The 23,819-nt window shown below is 36.9% G+C and overlaps 1 protein-coding gene across 1 annotated transcript in view; it reads right to left on the bottom strand.

Moving 5' to 3' along the window:
• Positions 1-1,308: 1,308 nt before the first annotated feature.
• The window catches only part of LOC134678726 (P-selectin), a 114,435-nt gene continuing 91,924 nt past the window's right edge, over positions 1,309-23,819 (bottom strand). The window contains exons 11-19 of the mRNA XM_063537393.1: positions 23,235-23,469; positions 22,507-22,680; positions 10,680-10,859; positions 9,735-9,907; positions 7,716-7,785; positions 7,082-7,261; positions 6,172-6,357; positions 5,459-5,747; positions 1,309-5,091 (exon numbers count right to left, since the gene is read on the bottom strand). Coding sequence (XP_063393463.1) covers positions 4,815-5,091; positions 5,459-5,747; positions 6,172-6,357; positions 7,082-7,261; positions 7,716-7,785; positions 9,735-9,907; positions 10,680-10,859; positions 22,507-22,680; positions 23,235-23,469 — 1,764 coding nt within the window. The 3' untranslated portion in view covers positions 1,309-4,814. The remainder of the gene's footprint in view (positions 5,092-5,458; positions 5,748-6,171; positions 6,358-7,081; positions 7,262-7,715; positions 7,786-9,734; positions 9,908-10,679; positions 10,860-22,506; positions 22,681-23,234; positions 23,470-23,819) is intronic.

The following is a 23,819-nucleotide window of genomic DNA, read 5'->3' as shown; positions in this document are numbered from 1 at the left end:
GACTGTACCTACACAGGTGCCTTGCGACAGGGAATTTTTGAAGACTGTGCTTTTCCTGCTGCTCTTTGACTTCCGCGTTTTTATACTTTTTATAGGAGCTCTCCTTTTTGTCGTAGCTCTATCTACACGCTTTCAGTTACGGTGTTAAATGCAGGACAATTATAGGATACCGTTTTAAGGCTGGTTTAGACGGCGCGCGAACTCGCATGCGATTTTAGTTACGTTGCAGACTGTTGGTTACGTCCAATTCAACCGACTGATCAAAAACCGCAATGTAATGAAACTCGCATGCGAGTTCTCACATCGTCTAAATGAGCCCTTATTCCCCATAGATGTGCAGCGAAATTTCTTACTTCAGTTCTCGCTTTGAAGGCTTGGAAATTATTTACTGCCTTGCCAAGCCAACAAACGTGACTTGTACGTATGTACGAGTAGGTAACGTTGCAGCGACCATTCGCTACCGGGGGGTCTAGCCAAGATGACAGTCATACTCGATAAACGTTAAACGAAAAGATAAAAATGTAGGCGTGACAGATGCAACGCAAAGAGTATTAAGTTTTTCTATCAACCATTGTCATTTCGGCTTCGCTCCCAAATATTATTATCGCTGACTATAGGTACTCCACTGTGAATATGATAATAATGTATATATATTTAATAGGATTAGGTTATGTTTGTAGGTAGACGACAATTATAAACATTTGACATATGTTAAAGCTATCGTTGTCTTCTGTCTTGTCAATTTTATACAATAAACTGATTGGGATTAATGCTCGTCTTTTATTAATATTTTTCAATCACCTCTTTTCTATATATCGTATGGATCCTGATGAAAGTTTAATTAGGGCTTATTTAGACGATGCGAGAACTCGCATGCGAGTTTCATGACATTGCCGGTTTTGGTCGGTCGGTTGAATTGGACGTTACCAACAGTACGCAATGTAACTGAAATCGCATGCGAGTTCGCGCGCCGTCTAAATCAGCCGTTAGTTATCTTTTTGGACTTTTGTATTTTTTCGACAACGATCTTTGCTCTATACAGCACAACCGAGGTTGACCCATGATTTTCTTACCACTACACACATTATGATAGGTGATAGAATTAAATATATAATTAAATAGGTAGTTACCTAATTACCTAATTATAGTATCGATCTATGTATATATCAGCTGTTTTTTTCTCTTTTGTGGTAACAAATCTAAGAGGTAGGTATCTTAGATAATATAGGTCATACTGTACTGGTAATCAGTGGTGTTTATGTCTCAGTAGTTGGTGGAAATAACTCTAAATAACGAAATAAAAAAAACTTTCACATTGAAGACATATATTCAACAAATCCATCTATTAATTATTTCGATTTATTCTATAAAAAATAACAATATTTAGGCATGCTTTTTACAATTTATTCCTAATGAACACTTATTGGACCATTGAATAAAATGTATTTTATTGAGAGGTTCTAGGCAGGCTAGCCTTATACATATTATGCCTAATGTAGCTACTCGGGACGAGACTCAATTAATAATAGTGGCACTTAAAATTTTCAGAAACTGAATGGTATTTTAAATAAGTGTAAAATCATAAAATAACCTTTTGAACGCCACAGACGGCAATTGATGTCAACGCAAAATCGTGACAACGACGCCCGGCATTTGACTTCGATCGTTTTTTGATGAAAATCTACTGAATAACACCCCACTTTTAGGTTGGCATTATTTATTCACAAAACTAAATTTTACCCCCGGGCGTCAGTGGCACGGCAAATGGATGCGCCGTTTGGCGTTCAAAAGGTTAAGAAAATATTATCATCATTGGATCATTCACGGTAGTTTCCTTGTTCTGTGTATGAATATAAAAAAAGTTTCAAATGCTGCTGCAATAAGTAGGTATTAGATTTTTTTACATTATTATTTTCTAGGTACCTTTAATATAATTAATTTCGCAATTCACTGACATACACAAACATTTAATTTTAAACTACGATACAAAGGACTTACAGATATTTTACAATAGTATACAGATTATTACAAAAAAAACACCTTAATCAGTAGAGTTCACTTTGTATATTTATAAGATTGACGTTTCCTCGCCGCGAATTGAAGTTCGACACATCAATATTGAAAAGTAATGTTAGTCAAATAGACATGATTTAATCTTAAATGATTCACTATGAATAGTTATTTGTTTTACAAGGGGGCAAAGTTGTTGTTTAACCGCTCGTGCTATTATTGATACCCGAGCAGGCGAAAGATTAAAAAAAATGGAATCTTGTGCGATGCGAGGTTTTCAAAGCACGAGGTTTTTGAAAATTTGCCTCCGAGTGAAACACAAAATTTTTCACCACAACAACTAACCCGAAACAAATATTAAATGTAAAATATCAAAACAAATCAAATATAAATGAATGTTATTAAATATTTATTCCAAAGTCATCATTTAAAAGTCAATTCTACCAGCAAACATAAGAAAACAACTCAAAATTTGCATTTGATTACTTTGACTCACATGTGAATAAAATGCAACTTTGCTATCAGTTTATGAAGTGCAAAGTAAGCCATTCCGTTCTGGTGTGGTGAAAAACAATTTTATAGGTACTTAGTCCATCTCTTACAGCGAGTTCAAAAAAGGAAAGTACCTACTATTTCTCAAAGTGGCCGAGACCCGTCAGGGATAAAGTAGGCTATTACTTATCAACTAGAACTCAAACAACGCAAGTAATAGAGTAGGACAAGTGTCTTCCATTTCTGGTCTCGCTGCTAGAGGATATATTTTTATACCTAATGAGAAAACCAATTTATAAGGAACATATAACTAGGCCTATAAGGTAAAGAAGAAATAGCAATATTATTTTGGCATCAAAATGATCAATATCAATGAATCACCTAGCAAAATGTATATATCTTATAACAAAATAAATAACTATATCCTTCTACAATATCTACGAACGATTCGACAGGTCTAGATTTGGAAGAATGTAAAACATCAGTTCACATTCTAACTAGTTTTCTAATAGGCATATACATACTTGCGAGACCAAACAAAGTCAGCGAACGGACGATATTTCTCCCCGTATTTAGGGTATTCACAACTTCATCGACCATCGTAAATACGCATGCGTATAGGGAAATCCCCGAACAAAGTTTAATATCTTGCATAAGCTATAGGATACCTAGTCATTTAGTTGTCATTGTTTAAAATTTTACTAAAGTATATAGCTAATCATTAATCAAAGTGTATGATTCTGAATATACCTAGGTACACTCAAATTTTTTGTCAAATCTCCGTCAAATAGTTACATTACCACTTACATACTAAATAATAAATGTTATATTGTTAATACTTTCGGATCACATATAACTATAATGATACAAAAATGTGAGCTGAAAGTATGTTGTAAAAAAACATAAAAGAAAATGGGCGAATAAAAAAAGATTTGACAGAAAACTTAAGAACAACAAATCTGAGTCCCTACCGCGAAAATTAAATTGAAATTTCTTTATCTACTTCTATCGCCCGAATATGCAATAGTGGTAGATATATTAACCCTCAGATTACAAAGACAAGTAGGTAATATAAAAAGGAAACATCTTGTTACAATTATGATTTATAGTTCTTAAATTACAATAACTTCATACTAGAAAGGCCTACATTTAAATAGATATGTTGGCTATTTAATCAATAGGAATTGAATGATATTTTATCTATCTATCTGATGTTTAAGTAAGCATCCATTTTCTGTCACTGAATCGATAACAGATCTCCATTTTAGTAAGCACACTTAACATAATGAGTTAAAATGCAATTTACGATATAATTTTTAACTAATTAATATAAACATGAATAATTCATACAATTCCAACACTTTTACATCTTTGGTTCGTACCTAGTAAGGGTTGGTGATCACTTCCCGCCTTCGCTCACGCATTAAAATTAACATTACGCTATTTACACACCCGACTGCTGCGTTTTTATAATACAAAACTACTTATTATTTAAGTTTATAAACCATGGGATCAAAAGTCAGCTACAAGTAACTAGGTAAGTATTCTTTTAATATAGGTATAAATTTCCGAATACCTAGATTATAATAGCTTCGTATCTACATAAAATTCTCCCAAGGTCCACCTCCGATTACCATTTTTATAGATCTGCAGAGTAAAAACAATATTTTTAGTGATTATCTTGTGAATTAAAATGACTATTTTACCTATACTTAGTTATTATCTTGGAGATGTTACCGTTAACTTTTTTGATAGATAACGCAGCCGGGTAAAAGTTATTATAAACTAAAATTAACATCGGTTTAGACTTTAGACCAAGTCTACGGAAAATGGTAACCATTACATTATTGATTTTGTATGAACGTAAAAAAATGTATAAAAAGTAGGTGCAGAGTTTATCACTTGACACGTTACGTATTAACCAAAAACAAAATCAACCAATGTCAATACGTCAATAAATTTATTCTTAAATAAAAGGCGACTACGAATTATGACACAAAAACGAGTCAAAACCAAGCGATTTTAATGGCTATTTGGTTACCTAAATTCGTGAAAGTATAGCACATAACAACTTTCTTTAACGTTTACACATAGTAAACTAGAAACATCTAGATATATAAAACATACTGATGACATGTCATCGTCTTCGATTCTAGTTTTTCAAGTTAAAAACACAATACCAACATAGGTAATGAAAATTACATTCAGTATGGCTCTTACACTCTTAGTCCAATTCTAAGTTCGGCAGTACCAAAACTTGATATTTTGTTACATCAGAATTGACATCAAACCTTAAAACTCGTAGCAGCATATTAGCGGACCGCGACCCCGTTAATAGTGACGACCGCATTAGGTCCGGTCGGCTCCGGTTCGTACGCGGAGTCGGTGTCGCTCCGTCGGCCGTACGCCGCGTTGTCGGCCAGGTGGTCGCTGTACGGCGAGTCGTACACGTTGTCGCTGACGTGGTCGTATATGTGGCGGCCGTTGGTGTCGTGCAGCGTGGCGTAGCTCATGACTGCTGCGTTCTGGTCCTCCTTGCGTTCAGCGCCCTCTATGTTTTCGGTGTTCTTCACTGGTGTTGATTTTCGACTGGAAGAGAGATCGTTTATAGTGGAATGTTAAAAAACATGTGAGTCATGTGACAGTCCTAACGAGGCAAGCTTTATGTGGTTGCGTTATTGTATCACAGAGTCCCTAATATTATCGATGTCCATAACATGATTGAAGCAGACGAACCATTTGAAAATGACTATATTTTATTTGACATACGTAAGTAGGTACATATTGGCTTAACACGCTGCCTATGTCTTTTACCAGATGCCAGATGGTGAGTTTTAATTCACTAAGTACGTGCATCATAGCACACTGCCACACCAAAATTCCTGACCTATTGTTATTCTGAAAGCCCAAAACGGGAGGTGCTTAAATCTTATACAAAAGTTATTGAAACACTTACAGTATCAAATAAATAGCTCCCAGCAGCACCAGCAAGAACAGCACAACCCCGCAGCCAATGCCGACCCTCAGCGGCAGCGTGCTGGTCTCAGCCGCCTCGTTGATGGCTATCTCGCAGCTGGGCTCGTCGCCGGACCAGTGGCCGTCGTCCATGCACTTGCGGAGGAAGGGCCCCACGCGCTGGAACTGCGGCAGGCAGTGGTACTCGATGGAGCTGCCGAAGAGGGTGGAGCCGTTCGCTATGATGACGCGGCCGTTGTCGATCGAGCCGGGCGGGTGGCAGTCGATGGCTGAAACAACAGAACACCTGTCAACGCGCCCGCAACGAGAGGTGAAGCGGGCGGCGCGCGCAGTGTACGCACGGCAGTGCAGCCGCCGCAAGCACTCGAGCCTAAGGAAGGACCCCCGGCGAGCCCGAAAAGTGAGTGTAACCGTTGTGATATAAATGTTTTAAATTATGTCTTTACGAAAGTTTAATTTCGAGAATAGAAAAGGCTAGGTGGCTGTATTATTATATTAACAATCATTTCCTGGATGCTAGTTCTTTAAGTCAAGGTTAACCATAGAAGGCGTGTCTTACCACTTTAGTAGTGAATAGACCCCTTATCTCAGTCCCGTATAGTTTTATGAAAAAGGGGGGGCTTTAGCGGGCTTCCCCTAACACTCCCTCCGTAAGAAGCCAGTGATAGCTGTCTGTCTCTGTTGGGTACTCACGTGCACAAGATGGCGGCGTCCCGCTCCAGGCCCCTTTAGGCAGACATGTCCTGGACTGGTTACCCTTGAGCCGGTAGCCCCGCTCGCAGCGGTAGTGGGCCTCGCCGCCGATGCTGCGAGTCCAAGTCTCGACATTGAGGCCGACGCCACCCTTGATTTGTTCCGACGGATCTGGGCAAATTATTTCTGTGGACGAAAGGGTGTTGTTAGGCTTGGACAGTGGTTAACTTAACCTTTTAGTGGCAAGGCACCGCTCGAGGCAGTGCTGTTTGGAAGTAGCCAACGGTTACGACAACGTCAACAGGTTGTCTTATTTACTTATACCGCGTCGAACGATGATCTCTACGCCAGTTCCTTCAAATGTCTTTTGTTTGGGCTTAATTTAAAAAAAAATTGAAGAAATATGTTTTACCGTATTTTAATTACTAAAATGTTACATTCCTAAATAAATGTGCTAAACTTCCTAAAAATATATACAAACTGTTTACGTGACAGCTAACACATTTTGTTTCTAATAATGAGCGTAAAGTCCTGAATTTCATCGAGGAATCTTGTCATAGGGCTCTTAAGTAAGGAAAGTGCTGTCAATGAATCACAATGAATGAGTTTTCAAATTTCGGTAAACAAGACACAATAGTATTTTTTTTTGATGCGAATCTTTTTCTAATTCAGGATTAAAAGCTTTGTAAAGACCAAAGCAGGCGTGACTCATTCACGTCGCTTTGCTACAGGTAGCTAAAAGTACATCCGTTCCACACCAATTTTGGTGGCTAGCCATAACACACGAGTGGCGCTGTCGCCACCTAGCGGCCATATATGTCCTGATCGTAACAGACGCGTTTTGTTAGAGAGTCTTCTGTACTTAGTACTATTATTTATCCTGTGACCAAAGTTACGTTCGTAGTCTCACCTTTGCACACGGGAGCCTCAGAGCTCCAAGTGCCATTGTCTTGGCACAGTCTCCGAGACACGCCATCTAGTTGCCAGTGCTCGTCGCACTCGTACAGGGCCGTGGCGCCGTAGTACGTCGCGTTCGTGGCTAGTGTCACCTTGCCGTTCTCCAGGCGGCCAGGGTTGCCGCAGTCCACGTCTAAAGAAAAAAAAAGTGTGTAATAAACTACAAAATATATTTTCTGTTTGAGAATCTGAAAACGGTGAAAAATAGAGATACTACTCCTATAAATACGTGTGATACCTCATTAGATTCGTCATGATGCCTAGAAAAATGTATTCGAAGCGTGTATTGGCACACAAAAAATATCAAAAGTTATAAACAAAAAACGGGGGAAAAAAGTAGATCATTTTGATTTCTCCAAAGAAACCAAAATTAATATTATAAAAGAGGAGGATATTTCCAATCAAACATCCCATACTTGCAGAACTGTATCTGTAACGCTGAACACAGCCCTCCGCGCCTCATTTTCGGGAAACGCTCGTGGCGTGAAATACTTACCGTACTGGGTGCGTTCTGTGGTGCTCAAATTAGAGTCAGCGATCACTCTTGACACCACCTTACTGCTTAACTAGAAATAAAATATACTTACATTGGCACCTGGGGGTGGATCCGCTCCATTGGCCACTATCCTCACAAGTGGACAGGCTCTCTCCAACAACCTTAAAAAAATAAAGGATTATTATCGGGTGCTTATTATACTGTTTTTTTTGGACATTTAGTTTAAATTTCTAGACTACTATTATTTTATGTATATTTTTTTATGTTCGACGATCTTACTGTGAAAAGTGTGATGTTATTAAGAGTTATTTTATTAAATTTTAACACAAGATATTTTTTTCAATAAGTTACTCTGAGACTATGATGATATTTGTGTATTATGACGCTTTAAAAGTGCTTGTTGCTAAGCCTATTTGAATAAGCAAAGAATATTTTGTCTTTCACTTATAACTTGAGGACTGTAGGTATAATGATGATTGTATAACAAATATTTGGCATATACCTAATTTATTTAACCCTTTGAACGCTTTATTCATAACAACAAAGATCACTCAAACGCCAAGATCCCGGACACAAGCGAGCTAATGTAAACCCTACTCGTAAGAGTGAAGGTTACTTTTACAGCGTCCGCCATAACACTTATAGTTAGTGGTCCTTGGCGCGGTGGGCACGACTATTAACGACACCTAGGTGTTCTTGGCGTTCAAAAGGTTAAAGCACAAAACAGATAGGTACAGAAATCAATCTACATACAAAGTGCGCGTAAGCAAGCAACGCACACATAGACACTGCTCTCGGATACTACAGTGTGTGTCTGACCATGGGGCCTTAAATCCAGGGCTCGATTTTTCTCGCTAAACTGAGCTACTTTTACTATGGCACCAACCCCGAAATCCCGAAACAAAAAATTTTCTTTTTCATACATTTTGACTGATCAGATGTCGACTTTTTCTATGGAAAAGCCAAAAAATTTTCCCCGATTTTAGGGTTGGTCCCATAGTAAAATTAGCTCAGTTTAGCGAGTAAAGTCAAGCCCTGGATTTAAAGCCCCATGGTTAGACACACCATGTATATCTCGGACCAGTTGGGACCACTGCGAGCGCGAGTGCCGTCCGCTTGAGACACGCGTCTGTGAACTTTTTTGTGCAATAATGGAGAAACAAAAAAAAAATTATAACTGTTCAGTGGACAGTTGTTTAAATTCAACATTTAATGGTGAATTGTCGATTTTTAAGCCACCAGTGGTCTCAGAGTTATTATTAATTTATATTTCCATTCTTCCTATTTCATCCTCAACAATAAATCAAACAACTAGTTACGAGATACACGATAGATACGAGTGTCACTACCACTATAGTTTTATGTGCATAAGCCAATAGTTGACAACCCTAGAGCGACCGCCGAGTGTAGGTATGAAAAGTGAAGTACAGACATGTGATTGACTTATGTACCTATCTGTTTTAGGGTTCCGTACCTCAAAAGGAAAAGACGGAACCCTTACAGGATCACTCGTGCGTCTGTCTGCCCGTCTGTCACAGGCAATTTTCTCCGGAACTACTGGACCAATTAAGTTGAAATTTGGTACACATATGTAAATTTGTGACCCAAATACGGACATGTAACGTAAACAAATGAATTTTAAACATGGGGGCCACTTTTGGGGGGTAAATGCGAATATTAATAAATAAAGTTTTTCAAACTATATCATGTTACATATCAAATAAAAAAGCTTATTGTAAGGATCTCAAATATTTTTATTAATAATTTTTGAATAAACAGTTTAGAAGTAATTCAAGAAAATAGGCAAAAAATGATCATCCTCCCCCTTTATCTCCGAAACTCCTAGGTCTAAAATTGTGAAAAAAAAAATACATAAAATAGGTCTATACATATAGATGACAGGAAAACCTATTAGAAATGTACAGTCAAGCGTGAGTCGGACTTAATTACTTAGTTTTTGATCCGACCCCTACGGATTTTTTAAAGAGATTTCACTCACGATTCACATAAAAAAATACATTGTTAAAAATTGTGTAATGTACGGAACCCTTGGAACGCGAGTCCGACTCGCAGTTGTCCGGATTTTATTGTGTTTATAGGGTGATCTCACCTTGTACCCCCTCTCGCAGCGGTATTTGACCAGTGCGCCGATACGGTAGGTGTTCCCGTTGCCCGCGCTCACGGAGGTGGAGGTTCGGATCATGGTCCGGCCGTGCATGCGGTCGTTCCCGGTCACCGACACGATGCTGTTCTCCGCCACTATCGGCTCTGGGCACCGGATTTCTGTGGATTATTTAAACTGGATAAAATCTAATTTGGCTGGCCTAACAGATCTTAACTTAAGTATTTAACTTTTTAATAAATACAGTTTACCTATCTAATAATGTTTTGTTTTATTGATATGTACGTTAACGACCATTACATTTTGAAGGATTGGATTATTTTTAAGTAAAAAAAAAAAATCTGCTTTCCATAAGTTTCTTACAAAGCTGAGGTTCGCGGGCCCCTTGGACAAGAGCCGCGACCGCCCTGGGGGCGCGACCCACACTTTGGAAAACACTGATTTAGATTAAAAGTTACTCAAAACCAAAATATTACTTTGCTAATCCGCAAAAAGATAACGTGCAAAGTAACGCCTGATTCTGTTCACTATTTAAAAGTTACTGTAAATATAATTGATACTGTAGATATATTTAGGTAGGTATATATTTCGATTTCGATGAAATTGGCTATATGGGGGTTCCCGGGGGCGAAACATCGATCTAGCTAGGTCTTATCTCTGGGAAAACGTTTTTATATATTTCCCGAGCAAAGCTCGTCAACCCAGATATTTTTTATTACATGTCATTTCCATATATTCATTTACAGAATAAAATGGATTACTTATCCAATAAAAAGGGTCTCAATTAATTGGCGTTCAAATGTTTCGTCAGATGGTTCGCCTCGCAATTTTGCAGGTAGACATTCATAGTACGTTGGACCAATCACCCTCGGATTTTATTGTATCTATTGCTTAAACTCAATATTTTTCTTGCTGTCTCTCTCTAGCACTCACCTTCACACCTGGGTGACGCATCGCTCCACTGGTGGTCCGGGCCGCACTCGCGGCGAACAGGCCCCGCGAGGCGGAAGTTCGTCGTGCAGGAGTACTGTATGATGCTGCCAAGATGGGTGGTGCCGTTCAGCAGCTCGGCTGCTCCGTAGGTCAATGGTGGCAGCTTGCCGCAATCCACGTCTGTTCAAAAATGAACATATGAAAAACTAAAACCTTAGGGGAACGTGATACATTAACTAACAAACTGCATCACTACTGTCTCTTGGACAATGTGGAATAACAAGTCCATAAAGTAGATCAACCCATCTAGTTATCATTATAAACACCTCGCCTACTTCTGCTGCTGACTGTACCTACTAAACTGCAAAACGTAATTCAAGACCAAAAAAAGTAAGACAATGTTGCCACTGCAATAATTTGCATACATCGTTATCGCGGGAGCAAATATAAATTTATTAAAGAAGTGGTAAAACAGACTGCCCGTTTAGTAAAAACAGACCTTTCTGCCTACACATTATAAGCCTCCAAGAAGTTCATCATACATAGCACGAAGTTTTTGTTGCATAATGTTCATAAATCTTGCTTTACACTCTGTTAGTAAATAATGACCCGGAATCGACATATCAAATAAATATTCATGATTTATTTTGTACAACATTATTTAATTTTTGTTGATCTTAAGTGATTATTACGAAAGTAATATACGACATAAATTTTCTCTATGTTTTCTACTCTTAATCTGCGGCGTCGTGCAGTAAATATCCATTTTAATTGGCTAAATGATCTTTCGACTGCTACTGTTGTAATGGGTGCGTTTTTAAAACGACGGAAGTAATCAAATGTAGAACGATATATCGTTGAATCTAGTACTATCTCCTTCTCCGATATCAGTTCACACATTTTTTTCATAACTTCATATCCGGCATTTTTCTGCAAAACCACTTTGAACTTTTTTAAAATCTGTTTTCCATCTTTATTCAAAATTAATTTGGATATATGTTTGTATGTATTTTGTACTATGGTCAAACTTTCACTAAGAGATAGATTTTGGCACTGCAGTTTATTTATAGCATCTGGTATTACTTGCAGATACTTTGCTATGAAATTTACATCTTTTCGAACTTTTGCACTGAGTAAAGATTTTTTTGCTTTGACGATGCACTGTGCGTCTGAATTACGAAATGTGTCTATAACGCTTTTTATTTCATCAAAATACTTGTTGTAGTAAGTGGTAGCCTCGATCCATGTTCCCCAGCGAATAATTGTTGGGTTTGGAGGCAAAGGAATTCCATTAAACATTTCTCTTAATGCTTTTACTCTTTTCGGAGATTTGCGAAATACTTTCTTTACATTTGAAATTAATAGGTTAACTTCTGGAAAAAGAACACGAACTTGATCGGCAACTCTGTTAAGAGCATGGGCTAAACATGTAACATGGACAATGTTCGGAAAAAGTGTTTTCAAATTTCTGCCAGCTTTCAACATATACCCCACACCATCAGTCAATAACAACAACACCTTGTCATGCTTATTGTGACCAGGGCCCCACAAATCATCCAGGGCATTTTTTACAGTATTAGTTATACTGATATTGTTCGTTTCATTTAAACATTTGCTTGACAGCACGTGTGGAGTTCCAACATCATCTTCAAGCATAGCACCTACTATAACGTTAGCGATTTGACGACCTATAGCATCTGTGGTTTCATCAACACTTACATATATATACGCGTCTTTTAATTCGTCTCTAATTATATCCATCTCTTTGTCGTATAATTCATTCACGCAAGTCTGCCTCAGCAAACATTCTGAAGGGACCTGAACAGTTTTTTCAAATTTTCCAGATACACAATCTTCAATGAAATTTTTAAATACAGGGTTCTCTATTTGAGACCACGGTATGTTACAGCTTACTAGAAATTTTGTCAGTTCCAACCTAAAATCTTTTTTGAGAGAAGTGTGTCTTTCAGAGTTAAAATGACGTTTCACGGAAGATTTAGTTTTACAAAAACTAATATTGCACTTCAAGCAAAATAGATTTGTATCGCGAGCCTCTAGCTCAGGATAATCCTGTATAAACAACCCCACAAATTCATCACATGTTATTTTCCTTCGAGGCATTTTAAAGGCAACTTCTATTTGATTATGTTGTTACAAATAAAGATCAGTCAAGATTGACAAATGTCTAAATTGACTGATAAGGTTGCGTACCTAATAGGTAATCTTTTTAAAGCCTGGCAAGTTCCTTTTTGACCCTGATATAGTGTCGCTACAAACAGCTTACATATAGCAATACTACGTCTACGTCACGAATAGTCGGGACAGTGTGTATTGGCATCGTGCAAGAGCGAGTGAGATATACAAATACCTATGTAATTGTAGATTGTGAAACTATGTTTTCAGGTAATCGAAAGAGCATGTTTAATTGATAATTAAATATGAACTAACTTATCCGTCAAAATCTGATTCTAAATATTCGACATCCATATATTTATCAGATTCTGGCTCCGATGAATCTTCATTTGATTCATCAGTTGATGAGTCACTTTCGGGACCACCAACCTCGATTATAAATCTTTCTGTCTGTGATTCGATTATAGGACCTTTTGTACTATATCCGTCTTCTATTTTTTTTACGTGGTCGCAGCATTTTCTCCAATTTTCTATAGGGACTTCCTAAATAATAACAAAGTGTTAAGTTAGTTATATTTTTAACTATTCAATAAAATTCTAAACATTTGTAAATGTAAATACCTGAAAACTATCTTCAACGAGCTTTAGGAAGGCATCATTTGTGATGGAAACATTTTTAGTTGCCACTTTTGCCTTCACGATGCCCCAAATCATCTCAATAGGATTTAAATCACAGTGATAGGGCGGTAACCTTATCACTTTGTGACCATGATTTGAGAGAATCGTATCTATTTCGTATACTGGTTCCGGTTTATGACGTCTCAAAATTGTGACCAATTTATCTTTAGATGCGTTTTGTGGAAATGAGATGTTATTTAAACGCAGCCACTCAGCAATGATGTGTTTTCTATCGTTTGATGTTGGAGCTTTGTTAATTTGGAAATAATGGTACCGGTAGGGAATGCAAACCGGTTTTTAATTGTATGTGAAAACCGGTAACAAACCGGTTATTAACCGAGATTTCATAGAAATAAAAACCGGTTTGCGTTCTCTAGGTACCGGGCATTATCCATTATAACACACGTGGGTTCACTGAGATTGGGAATTAATGTCTGCAAAACCCATTTCTTAAAATTGTTTCTGTTCATGGAGTCATGATAATCGGCTTTTTTTTCTTTATCATTATATATTAAGAGTGCATTAGGAACAAATCCCGATGGTCCACCAGCATGAACGATAATATATCGTTTGCCGGTTGAAACGGATTTCGACACACCGGGTTCATTTTCACTCTGCCAACATTTTGCATGGTTAAGAGAAGTATGGATGTAAGTCTCATCTAAATAAACAAGAGGCATATTTTTTTCCCTCGCTTCTTTTATTTCGTCTAAATAACTTTCCCGCCAAACTACAATATCCGAACGCTCCTTCAATATGGACCGTTGGTTTCTGCACTTTTTATATTTGAACCCCATACTGTGCAATAGCAATCGCAAATACTCCCTACTACCGGTAAAACCTATATCTTTTTTTAATTCGGTAAGCAGAGTTTTGAGAGTTGGTACTTGCTTTCGCACAGCATAGAATTCATGAATTTTGTGCCTAATGGCACATTTGTCGAAGTCGTCTATTTGTATTCTTTTTTTTGGTATCGGTGGCAATGGCGGCAAAGTCTCATTCTTTTTGTGCATATTTTTGATTGTAGTACTACAGACGCCTTGAATGAGAAAAAAATAATAATTTAATAATTAATATACATATTTAGTACCAATAAACTAACCAGTTCATTACAACCGCACTATGAATATCAGTACCCGTCATGTCAGCAACTAATTTCAAAACATTGTTTAATGGAATGCTGTTGAATCCTTCGTCCTTTTTCTGCCGCAAGTATTTAAATGTGTTTAAAATTATTATTTTTGCATCGGGGTGAATTTTTTTGGGCATTTTGATTTCAAAATCGATTATTATCCTGAAATATATACAATTATTTTCGATATGTTTACATCGGTGACATTCAATGACTTCCAACGTCTGTTGTCAAAAGAAATCATTGCCATTGAAATAAATTAGTTCCATTGAAAATCCGCAACGTGGCCAAGGGCAAAAAGGAACTTGCCAGGCTTTAAGTACCAATCAAGTCAAGTATGGAGGTAAGATAGCATTGATATTCAATAAAATAATTATACATTTTAAGGTCGTAGGTATAAACGTTTCTCTATACGAATGTCATTTCTGTTTTTGACTGTTTTTTATAATCTTTCAGTATTGTCAAATCGTATTTGCTCCCGCGATAACGATGTATGATAATTTGTTTGTTAAATATTAAATTCATTTTGATAAATAAACACGCTAAGATAATTTATTTATTAGTAACTTTACTTCTACGATTAGAAATAAGTACTTTTATTTACTTATTTTTACATAAATACAAGACGCGCTGCTAGTAAAAAAGTGGCAACATTTTCAACATTTTTTGGTCTTGAATTACGTTTTGCCGTATACAAAAGATTTGATTTGAAAATAGATGCAAAAGAGAGAAGAAAAAGACATGCCCTCGAATTATACAGCTAAAAATAACAGCGCTTTGGGCGCTACATGTTTCGTGGTAACTTGTGTTTAAGGTGGTTCTCCTTGCTCGATTTTCATACAACTTTCTTGGCACCCTAGCTCCTATTATATAGGGTTTCTTCACTTGTATATGTAATATTTGGGTAGTATATATATTTCTGTCTTCGCTTAACGTAAAAAAATACTAGATTTTGATTAAAATTATTAAGAAAAAAGCCTTTGAATATTGGTAAAATTTTGCCTCATTGCTTGTTTGTGTGAGTGATGCTTATAGTATCGGTGTAATTCTAGCATGGCGACTTCATTTGACAAGTAATCATTTTTAATTTGTCAAAGGTGTAACAGATGGCACTTTAAAACCGCAACACAGATTACCTGTGTATTTTGTTTTATTTTCACTCAATAGAGGGAGGTATATTTAATGCACAAAGCATGTTACGAGTATACCTACTCATTTAAGAATCTCCTTTCTGATTTAATTTCATTCCCAGATTTAATATAACTTAATAAATATTATGATTATTACACAATAAAATACATTTATATATTTATAGAAAGGTCAGTCCAAACAATCATTCGCGTTACGGTCGTCCACCGAAAACCCTTGTGAATTCTGCTTTCGTTTCGGTAAATGTTCTCTGGAAAAGCCTATATTTATTGTAACAATGATTTTTAAACTAAAATACCTAGCTATATTTTTCTCATAAATATATAGGTATGTGGAGAAAAATTTCATCTTCTTGTAAATAAACAAGATTCTATAATATCTTCTGCTTGTGCATAACAATAACATTAGTAGATGATATTTTTAGGGTTCCGTACCCAAAGGGTAAAACGGGACCCTATTACTAAGACTTCGCTGTCCGTCCGTCTGTCCGTCTGTCTGTCACCAGGCTGTATCTCACGAACCGTGATAGCTAGACAGTTGAAATTTTCACAGATGATGTATTTCTGTTGCCGCTATAACAACAAATACTAAAAACAGAATAAAATAAAGATTTAAATGGGGCTCCCATACAACAAACGTGATTTTTGACCAAAGTTAAGCAACGTCGGGAGTGGTCAGTACTTGGATGGGTGACCGTGTTTTTTTTGCTTTTTTTTTGTTTTTTTTGCATTATGGTACGGAACCCTTCGTGCGCGAGTCCGACTCGCACTTGCCTGGTTTTTTTTCAAAAATGCTGCCTTTCACCCGAGTTAAAACACTCTACTTTTCATTTCGCATACGAGGAAAGTAAAATGCATGTGTTTTTTTAAATACATTTTTATAGTAGGTATTTTTGAGAGTAGGTATTTTCAATTAACAATTTGGCCAAAAGTAATTTATGGAATGGGGAGTCAAATATCAGAATGGAAATTGTATAACAAATCCATTTATACCCAAATTTCAATTGCTTATTGTAAAAAGAATAATAAAATCGTACTTGGAATTGGAACCTAAACTGCTCTAGTGCAGAAACGTATCATTTCCTGCACACCTTTTACAACAACAATGACCCTCTTTCATATATTCGGTCAAATTGTGCTTTTTGAAAAACTAATTATAGCCAGCCTTTTATGAATGTAGTATGATACCTTAGGGTATGGTGCTTTACGCACACTAGCGTCCTTTCCCCTCCCCCTGACGCAACCCACCCTTTTTGCATGAAATATGTCCCGGTTCACAGTTTTTTACATTTTTTGAGGAAAGTATACATTTTAGGAAAAAAGTGTCAATGAAGGAAATAATCCTTAATAAATTCTTAATAAAAAAGGTCATATTAATTTTTTTTATATGATGCACCTAATTCATGTATTAGCTTGTCAAAATTCGAAATAACATAGTTTTTACTTAGGGTTCGAAACTCATTTATTATACACGGTGTAACATGAGGAAACCGAATAATTTTAACAGCGTATTCCTGATCAGAGCTCGGCAGGGGTGAGCCATTTTGACGTCACTTATGTCAATTGTAGATATTAATATAGATACACCTTAGAAAGAAATATTAAAATAAAACTTCTTCTTCTAAGAAGAAGAAGAAGAAAATAAAACTTTATTAATTATAATTAAACTAAAATAACAATGCCTTATGTACAAACAAACTTTAATAGTAGCATATGGATGGATATAAATATAATTTGAAGAGGTTTACTAAAAAAGCTTGCTATAAAATTCATTTGATTTAATGGCGATGTAAAGATCGTAGCGGAAAGGCAGCCTAAATAAAATAATTTCTTTAGTTATTAAATTACACCACATATACCATCGAATGACACGGCATGTCCATGTTGTGCAAACTCTGAAAACAGCTCACCCCCGCCGAGCTCTGTTCCTGATCACATTTAGAGACAAAAATGTCCTATAAACTTTTTTGAAATTCGCCTAGTTTCAGAGTTAATACCAATAAAAAAAAACAAGTTTCTATTGTTACATAGTTCAAAACGCCTTTTTGATGGCGATGTTGCTACTTTGGGATTTAGTCCAAATATCCTTATTGATATGTCAAAAAGTGACAAGTAACACTTTGCAAAAACTAAGTTTTACGAAAAAAAACCATTTTAAGTGACAAGTTTACCAATAGCATTTAATTTTTATATACAAATTCATACATAAAATTAAAAAAAAACCAAACAAAATTTTTTTTTTGGCGAAATTGACCTAAACACTTATTACATCTTTTCCTTTTTTTTGACCTCATGTATACATTTTAGGATAAAAGTGTCAATGAAAGAAATAGTTCCTTATTAAATTCTTAGTAAAAAAGGTTATATTCATTTTATAACACTTATTATACAAGGTGTCCTCAAGAAATGCGAAAGATTTTATTTCTGAGGTCAAATTAAAAGAAGGAAAAAATGTTTGTATGAGTTTAGGTCAATTTCGCCGAAAACATTTTTTTTTATTATTTTTAGGGTTCCGTACCTCAAAAGGAAAAAACGGAACCCTTATAGGATCACTCGTGCGTCTGTCTGTCTGTCCGTCTGTCACAGCCGATTTTCTCCGGAACTACTGGACTAATCAAGTTGAAATCTGGTACACATATGTAAGTTTGTAAACAAATGAATTTTAAACATAGGGGGCCACTTTTGGGGGGTAAATGAAAAAATTAAAATATAAAAATTTTCAAACTATATCATGTTACATATCAAATGAAAGAGCTTATTGTAAGGATCTCAAATATATATTTTTTATAATTGTCGAATAAACAGTTTAGAAGTTATTCAAGAAAATAGGCAAAAAATGACTATTCCCCCCTCCCCCTTTATCTCCGAAACTACTAGGTTTAAAATTTTGAAAAAATACATAAAATAGGTCTATACCTATAGATGACAGGAAAACCTATTAGAAATGTACAGTCAAGCGTGAGTCGGACTTAATTATAGTTTTTGATCCGACTCCTACGGATTTTTTAAAGATTTCACTCACGTTCCGCATAAATAATGTTTAGTTTTAAGTTTATAAAATACATATGTATGTTAGTCTGTAAGGTATTTGTAATATGGGCCTTGTTCCCTGAATTAAATATCTAAATAAATAAATAAATAAAATAAAAATTACATTGTTAAAAATTGTGTAATATACGGAATCCTTGGAACGCGAGTCCGACTCGCACTTGGCCGCTTTTTTTTAATTTTTTGAATATATATGTATGTACATAAAAAGTAAATGTTATTGGTAAACTTGTCAGTTAACATGGATTTTTACTTTTTTTTCGTAAAACATAGTTTTTGCAACGTGTTACTTAATGGTCACTTTTTGACATATCAATAAGGATATTTAGACTAAATCCCATAGTAACAACATCGCCATCAAAAAGGCGTTTTGAACTATGTAACAATAAAAACTTGTTTTATTTTTTTAAATTGGTATTAACTCTGAAACTAGCCGCATTTCAAAAAAGTTTATAGGACATTTTTGTCTCTAAATATGATCAGGAATACGCTGTCAAAATTATTCGGTTTCCTCGTGTTACACCGTGTATAATAAATGAGTTTCGAATCCTAAGTAAAAACTATGTTATTTTGAATTTTAACAAGCTAATACATGAATGTGCATCATGTAAAAAAATCAATATGACCTTTTTTATTAAGAATTTATTAAGGATTATTTCTTTCATTGACACTTTTTTTCCTAAAATATATTCTTTCCTCAAAAAATGTAAAAAACTGTGAACCGGGACATATTTCATGCAAAAAGGGGGGGTTGCGTCAGGGGGAGGGGAAGGGACGCTAGTGTGCGTAAAGCACCATACCCTATGGTATCATACTACATTCATAAAAGGCTGGCTATAATTAGTTTGTCTTCCCCATACATTAGAACACAATTTAACCGAATCAATAGCATGAGAAATGAAACGGATATTTCTTGTTTTCTTTGCATTAGCATTTTTCTCTCGATAATTTAATCAATTTGCAACATAAGTAGAAGAATCCTCATATATCCATAAATATCAAAATATAAAAGGACATACATTTTCAGAAGAATTCCCCGTGCGACGTTGCCATATGGTTAAAAGTACAACATGCTCGCAACGTTTGGATGTCAATAACTTCAATAAGTCGACAATGAAAAATTATATTTCAAATCAATTCAAACTTGATATTTTTGACAGTAATGGGTTACTTAAATAAGAAGGCATTTTTCGCCCGGGTCTAATATGGTCAAATGGTCTAGTGGCTTTTAGCTACTGAGTATAAGTCTAACAAGTTGAACAGCATGACAGGGTTCAAACCACGAACAAAGACTCATTTCTTTTTGTATTTATTTATTTATTTTGTTTCATCTTTTTGGTAATTTTATATGCCTTATTTTAAAAGTTATTTTAAGTAAATGTGTTGTATTTGATTATTTCATGTAGGTATATAATTTCAATAAAATTTTGGAAACTTTTATTTTATACCTGGTCAAGCAAATCTTGTCAGTAAAAAAACCGGGCAAGTGCGAGTCGGACTCGCGCACGAAGGGTTCCGTACCGTAATGCAAAAAAAAAACGGTCACCCATCCAAGTACTGACCACTCCTGACGTTGCTTAACTTTGGTCAAAAATCACGTTTGTTGTATGGGAGCCCCATTTAAATCTTTATTTTATTCTGTTTTTAGTATTTGTTGTTATAGCGGCAACAGAAATACATCATCTGTGAAAATTTCAACTGTCTAGCTATCACGGTTCGTGAGATACAGCCTGGTGACAGACGGACGGACGGACGGACGGACGGACAGCGAAGTCTTAGTAATAGGGTCCCGTTTTACCCTTTGGGTACGGAACCCTAAAAAGGCGCGAAATCCAAATGTTCTATGAACGATATCCCTTCGCGCCTACATTTTTCAAATTTGCCGCCTTTTTCTACTGACAAGATCTGCTTGACCAGCTATACTTCGTCGATAGTTGACTTCTTATGTACCTATTCTGCGATCCTAATTAGCCTCATGCATGACTTTTTTTTAATTATTTTAATCATTATTTATATCCTTTGAAAACCGGAAAATAAAAATACTTTTATAAATCTTCCCATAATATTATTAAAAAATAATTAAAATACTGAAAATATTTTACTCACGTAAGTTTAGTTTCGAAGAATAACATACGCTTAAAATAATTCAAAAGAGAATGCTAAAATTATAAAATAAAAAAAAACTGGCATTGTCGGGGTTTGAACCATGTATCTTAGCTACAATCTGATTTTTTTCAAAATAGAGGCTACGGGTGCCACGAGCACATGACAGTTGATGGTCGAAAACATTAGTTGCTTCTGAATGCCTTGTAATTCTTAATCGTTGCTCAAACAAGAATTTATTATTTAATTTCCAATCTTTTTTCAACAATAAACATTTCATCCGCTGCGCCCTCTAGGTTACTTTACTGTAACATTACGAATCTGCTGACATTTGACACTGACTTTAAGGTGACTTTAAGTACGTAAGTGTGCGTGAATGCAAGAAATTGCAATATTTTGCAGTTGGATTCCGGTAATAACGAAATGAGACAATGTTGAGTTGAACATGTCTCGATTTGGATGTAGTATTTTTTATAGTTTTCGCACATATCAACACATCTTATGAAACTTTGTATTTTGGGAGAAATAGTGAAAATCCACAATTCGTGCACAGTGACGCCATCTTTTGGCTGATAATCGGCATCCCATCCCTAGACATCCACCTTAAGCGTGTTTTAATATGTTTTGTGGTAACGCAATCCGAAAGTGCATTTAAGTTTGGCAGCGTTTCACCGGAACCTAACCTTCGGCCGAATTTTTATGTCGAAACCTCTCCAAACGGAAATTTCGGGCGGGCACTAATGCTAACTGAATTGTCAACAACCCTACAACAGGAACGGATCCGACAAGCACCATATATTAGCTGTCAAAATCTAAGCTCGAATACGAATCAGTCAAATTTTGATATTGCTAACCTTTCTTACCACTTTCCCATGACCTCTAATAGGGAAAAGTGGCATATCAACTCTAACAGCCAATAGCATTATGTATTTTAGCACAAATTGAGCGCGGAATTAGTAATTGGCGACATGTGCATCATCCTTAGGCTCCTTAGCTTAGCTATTGCTAATCCTATAAAGTTCATAAGATTACCTACCCCATGAACCTAAAATCATTTGAGCGTGAAACCAGCCAGTAACGCCTGCGGCAACGGACATGTTTTACATGGCTACAGAAACGTGTTTCAAATTTCGATTGTAAAGCAAACCTTGTGTAGGAGTTATAAGGTTCAATTTATTTGTTACTCGATATTGATAGCATGGTGGTCCGTTGAATTTCGTCGGAGGGTTCGCTACAGGTAACTCACTTAAAAGCTGTGTTTTCGTGTGTTCTTATCGGGGAAAATAAGAGTTTTATACTTCAATTGAGAGTTAGTACCAGAAACTGAGACGATTAGTAACAATCAAGCTATTGTAGTTGACTACAACGAGGTTGAGGATAGGCGTATGCTGAGACGCAGGCGACACAGTTCAGATTTTGTAAATTAAGAACGTCCTTTGGATACGCACGCTGCATACGTAAGGACGTTCCATACCTTAAATCTAATCTACTGTGCGTTGCGCTGCGTGAACTGCGTGGCCTGCGTCTCAGCATACGCGTAGCCTAAAGGTTCTGCTGCAGATTATTCAAGTGGTAAGTAACTTACACTCGCACTTGGGCGACTCGCCCGACCACTCGCCGTCTTGCTGGCACACGAGGCTGCGCTCGCCCACCAGCAGGTGCCCGGCCTCGCAGTGGAACTCGATGGTGGAGTGCACGTTGTAGTCGTAGGCCTCCATGTAGCCGCCCGCTGGGACTTCGGGGTCCGCGCACGTTATCACTGGGAGCAAAAGTCACATTCGATTTCACAGTAATTGTGTCGTTGTTACCATATTATTAAAACAGCGTGGATACGATAACATATGTCATCCCCATACTATTTACAACCTCAAAACACAACGTTTCACAAAATTGTATTGAAATGACATTAGTCACCGTACACAAGTTGGTGGTAGTGGTAGGTATATCAAGAGTTGGTGGTAACTATATAGATACTGAGATTTATTTTTCTCAGTTGTTACCACTGGCAATAACTTGGTGGTGACTAGTGGGAAAATCCCGCAGGCACCCTGTAAGGAAGCGCGCTCCGAACGGTCGGTCGGGCTTCGCTTATTGACCTTGAGGGCACCCTCACACTCATCTTCTTCTCTGTCGTATCTCTCTTGACAGAGCCGTCGTGCTGGTTACGCTGAGGCGTCCGCATGGGTAGTAAAGGCGGATACAGCACTTCGCACAATCTCCCGCCATCTCTCCCTATCTGTCTGGCACAGTCAGATACGAGTACGTGGTTTCACACCGCGGATTTGATTTGGTCAGTTCAGTGAGATGACTTACGCTCGCAGGCGGGTATGTCGTGGCTCCACTTGCCGTCCCGGTTGCACTGCAGCGTGTCCGCGCCCTGCAGCCAGTAGTCCGGCTCGCACGCGAACGCCGCCACGGAGCCGTACGTGGTGGTCCCGTTGAGCAGCCGGAAGGAGCCCGCGTGGATCTGCGCGGGAGTGCCGCAGTCCACGTACTTGCAGGAGGGCGGCGTGCCCGACCAGGACCCGCCGAGAGTGCACGTCACACTCTGTCAAACAAATGTCATTAATTCTTTGACCGTCAAATAAAGAGTACTTATGGTAAGTATATTTCGCCAAAGACAAGACAAGATTATAAAATTTACTATGCCAATTAGTTTCCTTAATTGTATTTAGCTGTACCCCGAACGTAACGTAGTTAAAAAACCGGCTAGTTGCGAGTCGTACCTACTCGCGCACGAAGGATTCCGTAGCAGTACGCATAAAACAGCAAAAAACTCACGTTTGTTGTATGGGATCCCCACTTAAATATTTATTGTATTCAGTTTTTAGTATTTGTTGTTATATTTAATTTATATTTTAAACAGACGGACAGACAGCGGAGTCTTAGTAATAGGGT

This window comes from Cydia fagiglandana, chromosome Z (assembly GCF_963556715.1).
Source record: "Cydia fagiglandana chromosome Z, ilCydFagi1.1, whole genome shotgun sequence".
Taxonomy (NCBI): Eukaryota; Metazoa; Arthropoda; class Insecta; order Lepidoptera; family Tortricidae; genus Cydia; species Cydia fagiglandana.
The sequence above is the reverse complement of the archived record's forward strand: the minus strand, read 5'-3'. Positions and strand labels throughout refer to the sequence as shown.